At 32.8% G+C, this 15,510-nt stretch overlaps 1 protein-coding gene across 1 annotated transcript; it reads left to right on the top strand.

Annotated features, from left to right (window-relative positions):
* The first annotated feature begins 671 nt into the window (after positions 1–671).
* On the top strand, positions 672–9,457 carry LOC132632538 (DNA-(apurinic or apyrimidinic site) endonuclease). Its single transcript, XM_060348515.1, has 9 exons — positions 672–1,039; positions 2,152–2,244; positions 2,493–2,637; positions 3,802–4,003; positions 5,913–5,991; positions 7,383–7,444; positions 8,430–8,516; positions 8,660–8,763; positions 9,172–9,457. The coding sequence occupies exons 1-9, from the start codon at positions 779–781 to the stop codon at positions 9,243–9,245; spliced, it is 1,107 nt and encodes a 368-aa protein (XP_060204498.1). The 5' UTR covers positions 672–778; the 3' UTR covers positions 9,246–9,457.
* The last annotated feature ends 6,053 nt before the right edge of the window (positions 9,458–15,510 follow it).

Raw genomic sequence — 15,510 nt, 5'->3', positions numbered from 1 at the left:
TTAACCTATCACCAGATAGTTAGCAAAACTCACCTCAATTTTATATGATGATGCGTGTACTACACTCTCTTTTTTTGTTTAAAAATCGTGCCACGTGACACTCCACGTGGATAATTTGCTCCACGTTTGCAAAACACATTCTTCCTCATTCTGGCAAGAAAATATGGCCAATGAAGAAAATGAAGGGAATCAAAATGAAAGAGAACATCTCATTAGTGCCTCAAGAAGAAGAAAATGAATAATCAGTGATAATGAAGAAGAAATAAATGAGAAAATCTGCACAAGAGAAGAAGAAATGAAGAAAAATGGTTGAGAAAGGACGAAGAAGAAGGGAGAGAGCTTAGGATTTTCAAGAATTAATTGAAAAATTAGAAAAAATAAAAATAATAATTCGTTAGCTCATATATAAAAGTTACATATGCCAAACAAACAATTTTTTTTGAAAGAATTATGCTTCACGAGCATTTTGGTATTTGAGGATAAACATTTAGTCGATTCAGGTGCATTTTGCTAACTCTCTGGTGATAATTTAAGTAACAAAGTCTCACTTCAGATAGTTCAGATACGAAACAAAAAAAAAAATATATATATATATATATATAGTTGAGATGTGTTTTTGAATTTTGTTTTTCCACTATCCTAATCTAATTGATTCATAGTCCCCGCAAACGTGTTTAGCCCGAAGGGCAGGACTGTGACTACAGCTCTCCTTTATATAGCCACTCGTTCTAAGAATTAGAGTTCACTGCTCAGTGTCCTCTAAAAGAAGAACACAAACATGAAAAGATTTTTCCAACCAATTGAAAAAGATGGATCTTTCAAGAAACCCACTCTTTCTTCTGTCTCTTCCTCTGAGAAAGATGGAGAACAAACAACAGAAACGATTTCTGAGAGTGCTGCTGAGAACAAGAACACCAAGAAAGAACCAACAAAGTTCTTGACATGGAATGCTAATAGCTTTCTTCTTCGAATTAAGAATAACTGGCCAGAGTTCACCAAGTTCATTGAGAGCCTTGATCCTGATGTCATTGCCATACAGGTACTTAAATTATGCCTTTATTTTGTGCTTGCTAAGTGTTATTAATGGTCTAATTGCTTTGTATTGTGATTCTGAATGTTGCCCTTGTATATGAATCTTGATTTAGAAAAAAGGTTTTTTTTTTTTTTTTTTGGACACTTCGATTGTTGATACGTTAAGAAAGTTGAGAAATTTAGGATATATTTCATCAAGTTGAGTAAAGGGGTTGCTAATTTTCTTTCTTTTATACACTTCTTTATGATTATAACCTATACGCTTGCTTTTCCTTAAGCTACTTTTGTCAGAGTGAATGCTAAGGAGAGAAGTTGAACTTAATTTGAAGTGTCTCTGATTTTGATCACATGAAAAAGAAAAAAGAAAAAGACTTGTAACAGGATAATTTACAAGTTGCTGCCCTTCTCTCCGTCTCTCCACTCTCCCAGGATAATTTACATAACAGCATTGTAATAGTGGATAAGGTCCATTATAGCTTAATAAGTGTAAGATTTTTCATAAGATGAAAGAAAAATCTGTTTTCTGATGAGTTCTTTCAATGCATAATTTGCAATAAAATGCACCAACAGTGAACAAAGGATAGGGAAGATCTTTAAATAAGTTTTGCAAACTGTATTGTTGTTCTTGTAGACCTTTATATCTGAATCTCAGGGAATGTCATGCTGGTCCTAGTATTTGGGGGATGTGATCAAGTAACTTGTATTTTCATGATTGCACCCGATATTATTGTTTAGTGGTGATATGGCTTGAAGAATAACTTATATGCTCTCAAACTGTGGGTATCTTTTTACAGATTAAATAAATTGGAATAAGTAGATCATCGTACGCTGGAAATTGTACACACTATTAAATTAATTTGTGAAGTTTCTAGCTGTCCTCTTATTTTGATTATTATTGCATCCTTATTTCATGTTATAATACATATTTGTGGCTTAGGTTAGCTGCTGACGTTTCTTTTTTTTTTTTTTCACTCGCTTCATTTATTGCCTCCATCTTTTATTTATTGAGATATACTTTTGAACCTTTGTTCTGAAATTCAGCATTTGATTCTTGGAGGAAATTATTTTGTGTTATCTATAATTGGTAGGGATGCCAATCTAACTGTATGTTGGTGGTAGGAAGTAAGGATGCCAGCTGCTGGTTCCAAAGGCGCACCTAAGAACCCAAGAGAGTTAAAAGATGATACCAGCGCTTCACGTGAAGAAAAACTGGTAAACATTGCTTGTCATGTTACTAAAGTAATTTGGATGCAGCATACATATCTCTTGCATTATCTCAAACCTTCATAAATTCAAAGCTCAGTTTTTGTTTCCTTGGAGAATTTCATTTCAACTTGTTTGCTGTGACTTAAGTGGCAGACAGGATTCCATAAGTTGATATTGAGAAAAATGTTCACTTCTTGTTTTGTGATAACAAGGTAGCGGTACTTCTTCATTGGGTTTATTTTCCCATCATGCAGGTGGTGACACGAGCCTTATCAAGTCCACCATTCAAAAATTATAATGTTTGGTGGTCTCTTTCGGACTCAAAATATGCTGGAACTGCATTATTCATCAAAAAGTGTTTTCAACCAAAGAAGGTTTCCTTTTCACTTGATGCAACAGGTACCCATCAGCAGATATTTTTTTAACTGATTACTTTTTTCAAAGGGAAAAGCATGACGAAGATTACGCAGAATTTATGTTTTGTACATTAAATAGAATGAAACCAGCTCTTGGTGCCCTGGGAGATTCACACAATGATGAAACTTTTTCTTTATGAGAGGCACCCTTTGTACTCCCACCCCTACACCAGTGGAGGAGGAAAACAATCTTATATCAATCAATTGCCGCTTCAATTTGATCGGCTTATGAATTGTTGGTTAAAGAAGTTATTTCTGGGATATTCTATCATATTCTGTGGAAGTCCTATCATGATGTTCTGTCTTCGTTTAGAGTTAGAGGCAAAAGAAACTTGGAAGCAGTTGCAATTTGGTTCTCTAGTTGTAGAGTCTTTCAAATAGGCAGTTTCAAGTTCACTTTCTTTCCTTGCTAAATTTATTGGCCCAATGAGGATTACATTTTGCTCTTATCAGTTTTTTTTTTTAACAAGTGAAAATTATAAAGATTGGTCATCTTCTACAAAAGTTTGACACCGTATTATGCTGCTGCTCGATAAGAGTTTTCCCATTTAGCTAATAAAAAAGACGTACACTTATTCGGTTTAGGTCTCATTAGAGTTTGCTTTAGAAGTATGTTCCTAGTCACCATATTGTGAATTTGGTAGCTTAAGTAGACCTTCAAAGAAATAAGTGGCATTAAAATATTTAAGTACTTCAAGGACGTCTTGGTCAGCTTGCTGTAATACTGTATTTGTGATGATAACTTTCTTTTTCCTTGCCAATGTAAGCTTTTTCCCAATATAGGATCATTATCATGTTTATGTCTAGAACTACTTGAAGGTAAAAAAGATTTATGTTGGTGTTTGTGTCTTACAAGTGTGACATCTTAACTTCTAACAAGCTCCAGTCTTGAAAATGTGTCGCTAACCAGAATCATGCAGCTATTTGCTAATCTTTCAGTTATAACCTTTATTCATCTAAAACAAACAAACAAATAAATGCTAAATCTTTCAGTTATTTTCAAAACATAATAATCTACTGACAGCAAGTTGACTTTAGTGCTTCCCTCTGTCTCCCTCCCCCCTCTCTCTTCCATATCTGCTTTATAGTGTGGTTGATTCAACTGGCTAAAGCAGATAATAAGCTTGGAAAGTGTTTGTATTCTTAGGTTCTAAGCATGAACCAGATGGTCGAGTTATTTTGGCTGAATTTGAGACATTCCGAATATTAAATACATACGTGCCAAACAATGGGTGGAAAGAAGAGGAATCTTCATTTCCAAGGAGAAGAAAATGGGATAAAAGAATGCTCGAGTTTGTTCTCGCATCTTCAGATAAACCCCTTATTTGGTGTGGTGATCTTAATGTAAGGTACAATTCTGTTTTATTTTTATATATTTCACTTTAGTATGTCTTTTTATGTACTTGTTGTACTTGACAACATAATTCTTTTTCTGTTACCTTTTTTCCTTTTCCCATTCTTTTTTGTCTCCCTTTATGTTGTCTTTGAAAAAGTGAGGATTGTTGGGTTCAGTGGCGGAACTAGAATTTTTACAAAGGGGTGTTAAAGTATAAAAAAGTAAATATACAACGAAATTAAGGGTGTTCAACACATGGTATATATACATAAAAAAGTTCTTTTTACGTATTTACACAGTGTAATTTTTCGGCGAAGTGGTGTCGGTTGACGCCCCTTGGATGCATGTGGCTTCGCCACTGGTTGGGTTGCTAGCAACTTTTATACTATATATAAGTGCCAATCCCAATTTTTGGTCGTCCTCACATTGCAAAAGATGAATTTTGATTGGTTGGTTAGTTACACATGTCTGTTACTCCTTGCCTGTTCCACTTTTGACACACACATCAGTTTTTCTTCAGCCCATATGAGGTGGGCCCTGCAATATTTTGTCTATTTTGTTTTAGCTCCTTACTCCCTTTAATTTATATTATTATGAGTATCATATTTTTAACTTTTATATTTAGTTCAAAACAAAGTAATTTTTACATAATCAAAAAAATATTAGTGGAGTAGCTTTTTTCCTTCTTTCAAATTTACCCTTATTTAGATAAATGAATTTTAACATAACCAAGAAATTATATTAAATTGGTACTATTTAATTAAGGATCATTTAGTAAAATCGTTCCTCACTCTCTCGGGATAAGTATTTATTTAAGGGGTGTGTCCTAGCTAATAACACCATATCATATGAACCGAGTGGAGTTTTAGTTTACCCTTTACATTATTTATCATTATACATTTTAGTAAAATTTAATCAACTGTGGAGCCACATTTTGCTTTCTTACGGGAGCATTATTAGATATTATTGATTACTCTCTCTTCATTTCAATTTATGTGGGACTTTTCATTTTCCGAGAGTTAATTTGACTAAACTTTGAAGCTAAATTAAATTAGATCAATTTACTATTTACATTAAACTAAGATATTTAAAAACTATACAAAAGTACTATAATTACAATTTTAATCGGTGATTAATATTTTTAAGCATAAACTATATATGGATAACCAGATTGATTCTTGAGGTTCATTTAATCAATTTAATTTTTTCCTTAATTTCGTCTAACTCTAAACTTAAATCACCACATTTAACTAACATAAACTCTTGCAGCATGAAATATCATCAGTGAAATTAAAACCTTATAAATACCAAAAAATTTATTTCAATCTATAAATAAGGAAATCATATAGCCAGAAATTCATAAAAACGTCAAAAAAAAAATTCAATTGATGATTTTCATCGAGTTGTAATTATTGCATATAATTTAGATCATGTTACTTTACAAAATGTCGAGTCGCTTGTATCTCTATGATAATTCTCCTGCCAGACTTCCTTCCCCATAAAAGAAATTTTGTTTAAAAATTGTCTAATTAAGTGATTAAGAAACTTTAAAAATTTAGAAGACTTATCAACAATACATATTTAACATGCCACTGAATTATATTAAATATGCAGTAAAAAAATATGACACAAATTATACTTCTTTACCAAATATATTACTACTTTTATATTTTAAATTTGGGCCCGGGCTTAGCACAGGTTTCGTGTAACTAGTATCATGAATACTCTTAGTCTTGGTCAAAAGGATGAGTTGTTCCTTGATATTATAAATCCAAATAGCTGTAAAGTCATAATGTTGTGATCACTTGCAGTTTCATTACTTCTGAATTTGACAGTGCAAAGTGACACTCTATTATACTTTCGAAACTTGTTCAGGAAATTTCTATGATACTCATCCTTTTTCTTGAATGTCTTCCCTGCAGTCATGAAGATATTGATGTAAGTCATCCAGAATTTTTTAGTGCAGCCAAGCTCAATGGTTACATTCCACCAAACAAAGAGGTAATATGCTATCGTGACAGCAATATTTCTTTATTGTCAATCAACATGTATATACTAAATACTACAAAGACTTCATCATTGTGGTGCGTCTATATCCCCTTTCCTCCTTAAGACTGCCTGATGTCTTCAGCCATGTGATTGGGTTTCTTTTTCATTTTCCCCGTTGGGCTGTAATTCTCTGCTCTGAATAGCTTTTTGCTTGACCTAGTGTTATTGATTGACCCATGTCTGTGTGGCGGTGTGATCGAAGGAATTGAAGTGAATATCGTGAAAACTTAATGGTGATTATGCCCACTACCTTTGGCAGTATATATGTGTTTACTAATGCTTTTGGAGGCAGAATAAAAGGTTTTTTGGGGATTGGAGGGCGCACAGTAATGTGATTGGAGGTGAGAGAGCAGAGCGTACAGCCCTGTCATGTCAAGAGTTTGTTTTTATAGCTGCGCTTGTTGTCATAGTCAACAAGGTTGAGACTTCCAAGAAATAACTTCGAATTGGAAAGGCAATGTTCAGGTGAACTGACCAATGGCGAACAAGTTTAGTATACTAAGGGCACTTGAGAGAACCACGTCGAAGAAACTTGGCAAAATGACCCTGTAACCTCGGGAGATGGGATGCTCTCACTAATAACCCGATAACACCAATAATCCAATTGTTGAATCAAGCCGGACCTGTAGTAATATCTGGCAGGAAAAACGGATTTTATAAAACGTTCTCACTCGAGAAAAATGCACGTTGAAACCATTGCTCTTATAAAAAAGCTTTCTGTTTTTTTTTTTTTTTTTTGAAAATGTAATCACTAGAAGTACCACTAAAAGATAGTTTCTTGTGTGACTAGTATTTGATAATTTTCAGTTGTCTGTATAAACGATATTCCCACTACTAATATAAGCTGTTGTTTCTTGTGTGACTAGTATTTGATACTTTTCAGTTGTCTGTATAAACGATATTCCCACTGCTAATATAAGCTGTAATCTTTGGAATGAATAGCCCATGATTTTAGGTGGATAGAATGTTTGCCATCTAGAAGTCTTACTGAAAAAAACAACAGACCCGCCAGTCTGAAAGGGTTTTCTATAAGAAGAGAAGCAATCTGATGGTGCTTGGCAGCTAGTTACTGCATAAAAAATATTCTTATTTTGTGGTGCTCTGCTAAACTTACCACTCTGCATTATGGCAAAGTGGAGGTTTTCATGGTAACATCTGCTTATATTTCCTGAATTTGCTCTCCTACTTGGCCGTTCCTCCTGCTATGTTGGATAAAAGTTTATAGGGTATGTTCCAATATGTCCTGGATGAGAATGGATGAGACCGAAGCAGGACCTAGAATAATTTAAATTGCATTCATCTTGTGGTTATGTCTAACATTCTGACTTTAAGTTATCTTGCAGGATTGTGGCCAACCTGGATTTACCCTGGCTGAAAGGAGGAGGTTTGGTGGCATATTAAAAGAGTATGTCAACCAGTTCATACTTCTGAATTGCTTGCTTAAATATGTCGTATATGCTTGTGCCGCATGAGCTAATGGTTTGTTGTCAGTTATGATTGTCGTGATACTATGTGAAATGACTAATAGCTTCTATCACTCCGCTTTTTGGATAATGGAAAGTGGTTATCACTCTTTAGGGATTATATTTTCACTTTTCTGTTGGTATATTTGTAACATTGTGACAATAAATCTGCAATTCTTTTTCTCCTCTTCGCTCTTGGTGATGCTAGACATAACTAGTGCTTCTTTTAGTACTACCAATGTAACAAATGTAACAATCTTCTCAAAATGTTTTGATTTCATTTCAACTGAGTCTAGGGTCAAGGGCATCAGAGAAGACGCAAGAAAATTGAGTACTTCTTTGGCAAGGAAGTAGATTTGGCTCTCTGAACTAAGTTCTGTGTATTCAGCTTTCATTTTTTAAAAGCAAGCGAATTAAATACCCTGTTTTGACAAGGGAGTCTGCTCTACCTCTCTGGTCACCCTTTCTTTTTAAAAAATTGTTTTTCTTTGTGGCTCACTAGCATCTATCGCCTTTTTCTGTCTGTTGCAGATGTTGAACTTTTAGATGTGTTGTTTACGGACTTATAATCTAACTGCCGATCTAAATCAAATGTAAATGATGGTTAGTGTTAGAAGCACATATGAAGCTCACACGAGTGCTTAATGTTGTTCCAATCTTGTGTGGCTATGTGATATAAGCTGATGCAAGATTAATATGAGGAGAAACAATTACTTGGGAAAAGCTTAAAGATTTGCTGAAAACAAAGCTACTTAACAATAGTTTGACATACGAGGAAGTAGATTATATGGAATTGGAACTCTTAAGTTGCAGATGTTTAGTCTCATGAATCTATTTCGTTCAAGTTAATATTCCAGTGGATAAAACCTATGTAACTTCATTCCATTTTCTGGTTAAGTACCGTTCCGTGATATTCCTATTTCTCAGAGGAAAGCTACTGGATGCATATAGATTCCTTCACAAGGACAAGGACATGGAATGTGGCTTCTCGTGGTCGGGAAATCCTGTCGGGAAGTAAGTGATTTCTCTGTACTTTATAAGTGCTTTCCATGAAAACATGCTCAATTGAACGGAGTAGCTTGTCCATCACCATCATGCTATTTCTTGTTTTTGGCCTCCGTAGAGACTGATGGTCCTGATGATAACATTACTTGCAGGTATCGTGGGAAAAGGATGAGAATAGATTACTTTATTGTGTCTGAGAAATTGAAAGACAGGATTGTTTCATGCGAGATGCATGGACGTGGGATCGAATTGGATGGTAAGTTAATCTTAAAATGAACAGTACATGAACCTGATGGCTGCCAAGAAATTGCCAAAAGAAGTGAAATTGTGACCTTAAATAGTAAATACTCTTTGATCGTCATAATTGTAAAATTTAAGCCAATTTAACTTCTTCATATTTAGGCCTAATCCAAAAACTGAAATGAGTTGTAGGATATCATCCTTCCTGATATAAACCAGTAGCATTTGTTTGGAGTTTAACTCTGTGATATTATCTTATAACCTCGTAGGAATGGAATTAAAGTTTGACGTATCGGGAAGTATGTACTGAAATTTCACATGCAGCTCGCGTTATTGTCATGAACTGTGGTTTTTTCTTCTTCATGCCTGTTATTCTTCGCCTTTTATGCCGAGTATCTAAAGTTTAATATGTTGTATATGCTAGGTTTCTATGGGAGTGACCATTGTCCAGTATCCCTTGAACTCTCTGAGAAGGATGCAGATACCAAACAAGGTTGAAATGTTTATGTATAGAAACCTAGTGCTCAGTTGCTATATATTTCATGCGGAATTATTCATGCTTTACATTACTTGCTGATCTTATTAGGGGTAATTTTCTAGTCCCAACTCCTAGATTAGGCTAATTATTTCAGGATTCTCGATCAGTTCTTGATTTCTTGTTAGTATGGACACATTTCCTATTAATTTAATGACGAGATTCGGAACACTAATTGTAATGGTTTCGTATAGTTTAGTCTGAAAATTGATTTATTTTTTTTTCGTTTCCAAATTTACGTAGACGAGAAACTTTACAAAAAACTACAAGCTAAGTATAATTTTTGTAATTAAAATTATCTTTTATAGGGAAAACAAAGCCACAGAAGTCATTGTATGACAGCAGATCCTTTATTCTTATTTTTTAAAAATTTAGCTCATTGTTTTTATTTTTATTCTAGTGGAGGTCCCGGCAATGATTCATTAATCAAGGTTAGGACATCACTGATGATTAGAGAGAATATATTAAACTAATTTTGATGACTAGACAAACCTCAATATTATCTTTTCTAACTTGACATATTTAACAATTTGTTTTGAGGATAACGTCTTTAACGAGTTAACAATGTTTTTAGTAACAAAAGAGAAAATTCTTTTTCCATTATTTTGGTTATAGACTGGCAAAAGTTCCTGGCATGTCCAACTTGAATATCCAAAAGAAATCAAAAGAAAAACAGATGTGGAAATTTGATAGATTTTTGCCACAATTTTCAGGTGATTTACTGCTTTTGATATGCCTGATTAATGTTTTAGACATTAATTTTGACTTGAAATCTCTTTGCATATTTAATTGGAGAAACTAAACGTATTTGCCGATAATTTCCTCTGAAGGAGAATATATTCAATGATTCAAAGGACCAATTACTTGCTGTGTTGGCCACCAAAATGATCATATTAGCTAATGCCCACTTCCCCAATTAATTGTCTACTTATTTATTTGTCTGAGCAAATCACTTCAGGGAATATACTTGCATGCATTCGGTGATCATACTCAAATAAATAGAGGGTATGTGTCTTAAATATATTTAATTATGATTAAGTAATATGTATTTTTATCTTAGTTGTCACAGTTAAATTTCTCAATTTAGTATATACGCCAAATACGAGTAAGTATTTACGTCAATTGATTGAATAGAGATGTTGCCATTTCAAGTATACCCGGACATATATTTGCCTCGAGAGGATTAATAATTCATTTACATCTTTCTGTATATAACAAGATAGTATAAGTACATGGATGAAAAAAGAGCATAAGAATAATAAATCGTTCCTATAGCATATACAAAACACAAACTCGATGATACTCAGCACACGCTATTCATGCTGTGCTACTTGCCTACTTCATCAAAAATAAATTGGGTTTTTTTTCTTTTTCTTGGGGTTGGGGGGGGGTTGGGGGTGGTTTAAATAGATGCTTGCATATAATATTCAGATTTTGAGGTTAAAGATAAGATAGGTATGCATTTCCTATAGTTGCATGTTCTCTCAAGTTCTATAAGAAAATTTATTATTCTGTTTGCCAACAAAAACACACAGCATAACGGTACTATTTGATTCTATCGTTACAGAGATAATACAACTAAATTTTAGTTTTAAAATAAATAATTCCAATTTTACCAATTCAATGAACAAATCCTATTGGAGCCACTTCTGTCCGTTTTCCCCAAAAAGCAGTATGCATAGTCAAACAAGCGGCCAGTAAAAGGCAGTATGCCAAAATTCCTTATTTGGCATAGTGTGAATGATTTAATGTCATAATATTATTTAAACATTAGAATCATTCATGAGGCAACCAGCCAATAAAAAAGAGTAGTAATTAGTGTTCTCCTTAAAATGTGAAGATGGTCAAATTTTGTTCCTAGAAAATTGAGCAATTTTATCTTCAGTTATATATTATATTAACTCATTGTTAGAAAAAAAATCATTTTTTTGTTTTTAATCTCTAGTGAAGGTCCAATCTAAAATATAACAAAGAATAATTTCTAATGACAACTAAAGATAACATGACATATTCAGATCGAAATATTTTAACACGTACAATTTATTTATTTTATATGGGAACTCAAAAAGGACAAATGAATTTGCTAATAAAAAAGGGTTGAAGTAACCCAAACTACAAAAAATAAAATTGAACAATTTTATCATTTGTTATATATTAGGTCTATTAACTCGCTATTAGAAAAAAGTTTCATTTTTGTTTTTAACCTCTAATGAAGTTCCCTTCGCTCCGCACCTTTCCTTCCACACGAAAGGATCATGGGGTTCTCCCAATATACATATTCGGGGGTGCAACTGTCTAGTAGGCTAGGATTGGAACGGGCAAATCCCAGGTCGAATTTCTGATCTATTCGTTTGAGTATTAGAGGACTGAACTTTTAGATCGGATTCGTGTCAATTCCTCCAATCACAGAATGCTCTTATCAATCAAACTTTCTCTCTCTTACTGAAACTACCCTCGGCAGCTTTAGCTTCAGTAGCTCCTCAATCTTTCATTTTGAAAATCAAACTTGGATATCTAAAGTATAACAAAGAGTAATTTTCAACTATAACATAAAGATAAAATGGCATATTTAGATCAAAATATTTGACACGTGCGATTTATTTATTTTACGCGGGAACTCAAAAAGGACAAAATAAATTTGTTAATCGATAAGGGTAGAAGTAACCCAAACTGCAAAAAAAAAGGGGGGTAAAATTGAACTATTTTATCATTTGTTGTATATTAGGTCTAATTCTAGACATGCTGTTAGAAAAACTTTCATTTTTATTTTTAACATCTAATGAAGCTCCATCTAAAGTAAACAAAGAGCAATTTCTAACCATAATTAACGATAAAATGACATATTTTGCTCGAACAATTTTAACACGTGCAATCTATTTATTTTATATACATATATATATATATATATATGGAATTTAAAAAGGACGAATTTATTCGCTAACCGATAAGGGTAGGAGTGACCCAAAACTATATTAAAAAAAATCAAACAATTTTAAATAATAAAAGAGTAAATTTTGACACTTTCCCCTTGAAAAAAAAAGAGTGGTGATTGGCAAAAATGGAATACAATAAATGACATATTTAGGTCGAACTATTTTAACACAAGTGATCTATTTATTTTACGCAGGAATTCAAAAAGGACAAATGAATTTGCTAACCGCTAAGCGTAGAAGTGAACGGAAACTATATAAAAAAAGTAAAATTATGAAATTTTACATAATAAAAGATTAATTTCTGACCTTTTCTCCTTAAAAAAGGAGTGGTGATTGGCAAAAATGGAATACGGTAAATAACATATTTAGATTGAACTATTTTAACACGTGCGATCTACGTGCGATCTATTTATTTTATGCGAAAACTCGAAAAGGACGGATGAATTTGCTAACCGATAAGGGTAAAAGTGATCTGAAACTATAAAAAAAAAAAAAAAAAAAAGGAAGTAAAATTGAGAAATTTTAAATAATAAAAGAATAATTTTTGATTTTTTTTCCTTAAAAAAATAATATTAGGAGTAGTGATTAGTAAAAATGGAATACAGTATAACCGCGGTGTCATTGTCAGGAGTGTGGTGCAAACTCAGATAAACCCCCACCCTAACTCACATGTTTTTACTCTCTCCCCTGCTCTCCATTTTTCTATCCTCTGTTTTTCTTTTTTAGCATAAAGAACAGAGGAGAGAAACAAAAACAAATATTACTCCACTACTAACACATAGCTAACTCCTATAAAAAATTACTACAATAATGGGGAATCCAAGTTGCAAAAGAGTGTGTGCTATGTGAGGCAGATGTGGTAGAATCTCTAGACCAACAACAACAGTTGTTGTTCTTATAGATTTTGGAACAACCAACAATACTCTGACAACAATCTCCTTAAAGACCATGACTCTTTCAGCCAAAAGGTCCATTGACGTTTATAGACTGAATCTCACTTTACCCCCTAACATTTAAAGGTTGGAAAAAGATATCCTCATATATTGAATGGGAACGATAATCCCCCATCCAATATTTTCCGGTGAGAATCTTTTATTTTTAATAAAGATCTTTTATTCTTTTTCTTTCTAGAATTAAATACAATATATAACTCTTGTTATTGTCCCATTCACCTATTCTTTTGAAAATAATGTATAACAACTACTTGAAAAATTCTATTAATAAATTTCAAGCTATATTTCATTAATTATTATTATTATTATTATTATTATTATTAATATTTTATTTTTTTTAGTTTGGGGGATTAGAGGGCCAAGATCTTAATTATTCAACAATCTAAATACGGCCTAGTATTAGTACCCGCGCGAGCGGATAATATTAAAAGACACTAATCTATGTTACATTGTGATGTCGCTTGTTTGAGTGCATTGTATCATAACAAAATGTCAAGTATCATCTAATTTTCAATATAATATACTCAAATTAACGATATTTCTGTGAAATTAAAGGAAACAAATTAAATGTTTTTAAATATTATTTGATTTAATCTTTAGATTTAATTCATAATGAATATGTGTGTGTGTACACACACGCACTTCTCTAACCCTTTTCTCATTCTGTTTTTCTTACTATGATATTTTAATTATTTTCTTTTTCATTTAGTATCTTACGTTTAATCAAAATAATATCATATATGATTTTAGTCGTGATTTTGAATTTGTCCACAATATAAATAGAAATTTTCTCTTGTTACTTGTCGTAAGATATATTGATAAATTTAATAATTACTACTTAGCACTATTTTACAGAAGCAATTGAATTATCTTCTCTTTGGTTTCCAGTCCACCAAGTTTTGTGTTTTAATTTTAATTGTTAATATATATATATATATATAGACGAAAGATTCAAAACTTGGACATATAGAGAAAAATATAGGTAAGATTTAACAAAGATGAAATCTCATTTCAATGGCTAGTTTAGTGACTTTTTATTATGTTTTTGAAATTAATTATTTATTCTCACCGGAAAATATTGGATAGGAGGGTTATCGTTCCCATTCAATATGTGAGGGGGATATCGTTTCCCAACCCTTAAATGTTAGGGGGGTAAAGTGGGATTCACTCACGTTTATATTATCTTTAAATTAGTTGTTGTCAATTGTGTAACGCTTGGTCATGGAACTTATCCCATATTATCAATTCTACTTGTCCTATCTATTTAGAAGCACCACTTAATTTATTTTAACATATTAAAATTATTTATTCAAATTTTACTATAAAATTATATGATATATAACCAGGCATACACGTGCAATGCACGTGCCGAAAAACTAGTTATATATTAGGTCTAATCTTAACTCACTATGAGAAAAAAGTTATATTTTTGTTTTAAACACTAATGAACCTGCAATCTAAAGTATAACAAAGAGTAATTTCTAATCACAATTAAAGATAAAATGGTATATTTAGATTGAAATATTTTAACACGTGAAATCTATTCAGTTTACGGAGGAGCTCAGTTAATGAAAAGATCAAATGAATTTTCTAACTGACAAGTGTAAAAGTGAATTCAAAGTCGCAGGCTAAGAAACACGTGAAATTTGTTCACTTTACGCGGGAGTTCAGTTAATGAAAAGGGAAAACAAATTTGCTAACCGGCACGTGTAAAAGTGAACCCAAAGTCGTAGATTAGAAAAACTCGTGGAATCTATTCATTTTACGGGGGAATTCAGTTAATGAAAATGACAAATGATTTTTCTAACCGGGCATGTGTAGAAGTGAACTCCAAATCGCGGACTAAAAAATTGAGCAATTTCAAATTGTAAAAGAATAATTTTAACCTTTCCCCCCCCCCCCCCCCCCCCCCCCCCCCGAAAGAAATACTCCATCTATCTCCAATTATTTGTCGTGTTAGAAGTTTAAGACAAAATTAATGGTAGAAAATCTTTAATATAAGAGAAGTACTGACCAATGGTATAACTGATCTTGATTCCTTTGTCGCTGGTGAGAAATTCAGTATTAGCAAAGCTTAAAGAGCAATGCAACCTATCTGACCTAAAGTTGAGTGGAATAGTTGGTGTTGTTGAAAGGATTGGTGCCCAAACACCAGTTCATTCTATGGCTACTAGCTATACCAAAAAGATTGGCAACAGTGGATAGAATATAGAAATGGGAATCCAAGTTGCAAAAGATTGTGGGCTATGTGAGACAGATATAATAGTATTTCTGGACCATCTATTTTCCAGTGCTCTTATTCTCAGTTCATTTGGAGGACACTGATCTCTTGGATGTGCTTC

This window comes from Lycium barbarum, chromosome 3, assembly GCF_019175385.1.
Source record: "Lycium barbarum isolate Lr01 chromosome 3, ASM1917538v2, whole genome shotgun sequence".
NCBI classification, from domain to species: domain Eukaryota; kingdom Viridiplantae; phylum Streptophyta; class Magnoliopsida; order Solanales; family Solanaceae; genus Lycium; species Lycium barbarum.
This window is presented reverse-complemented; position numbering and strand designations above follow the sequence as displayed.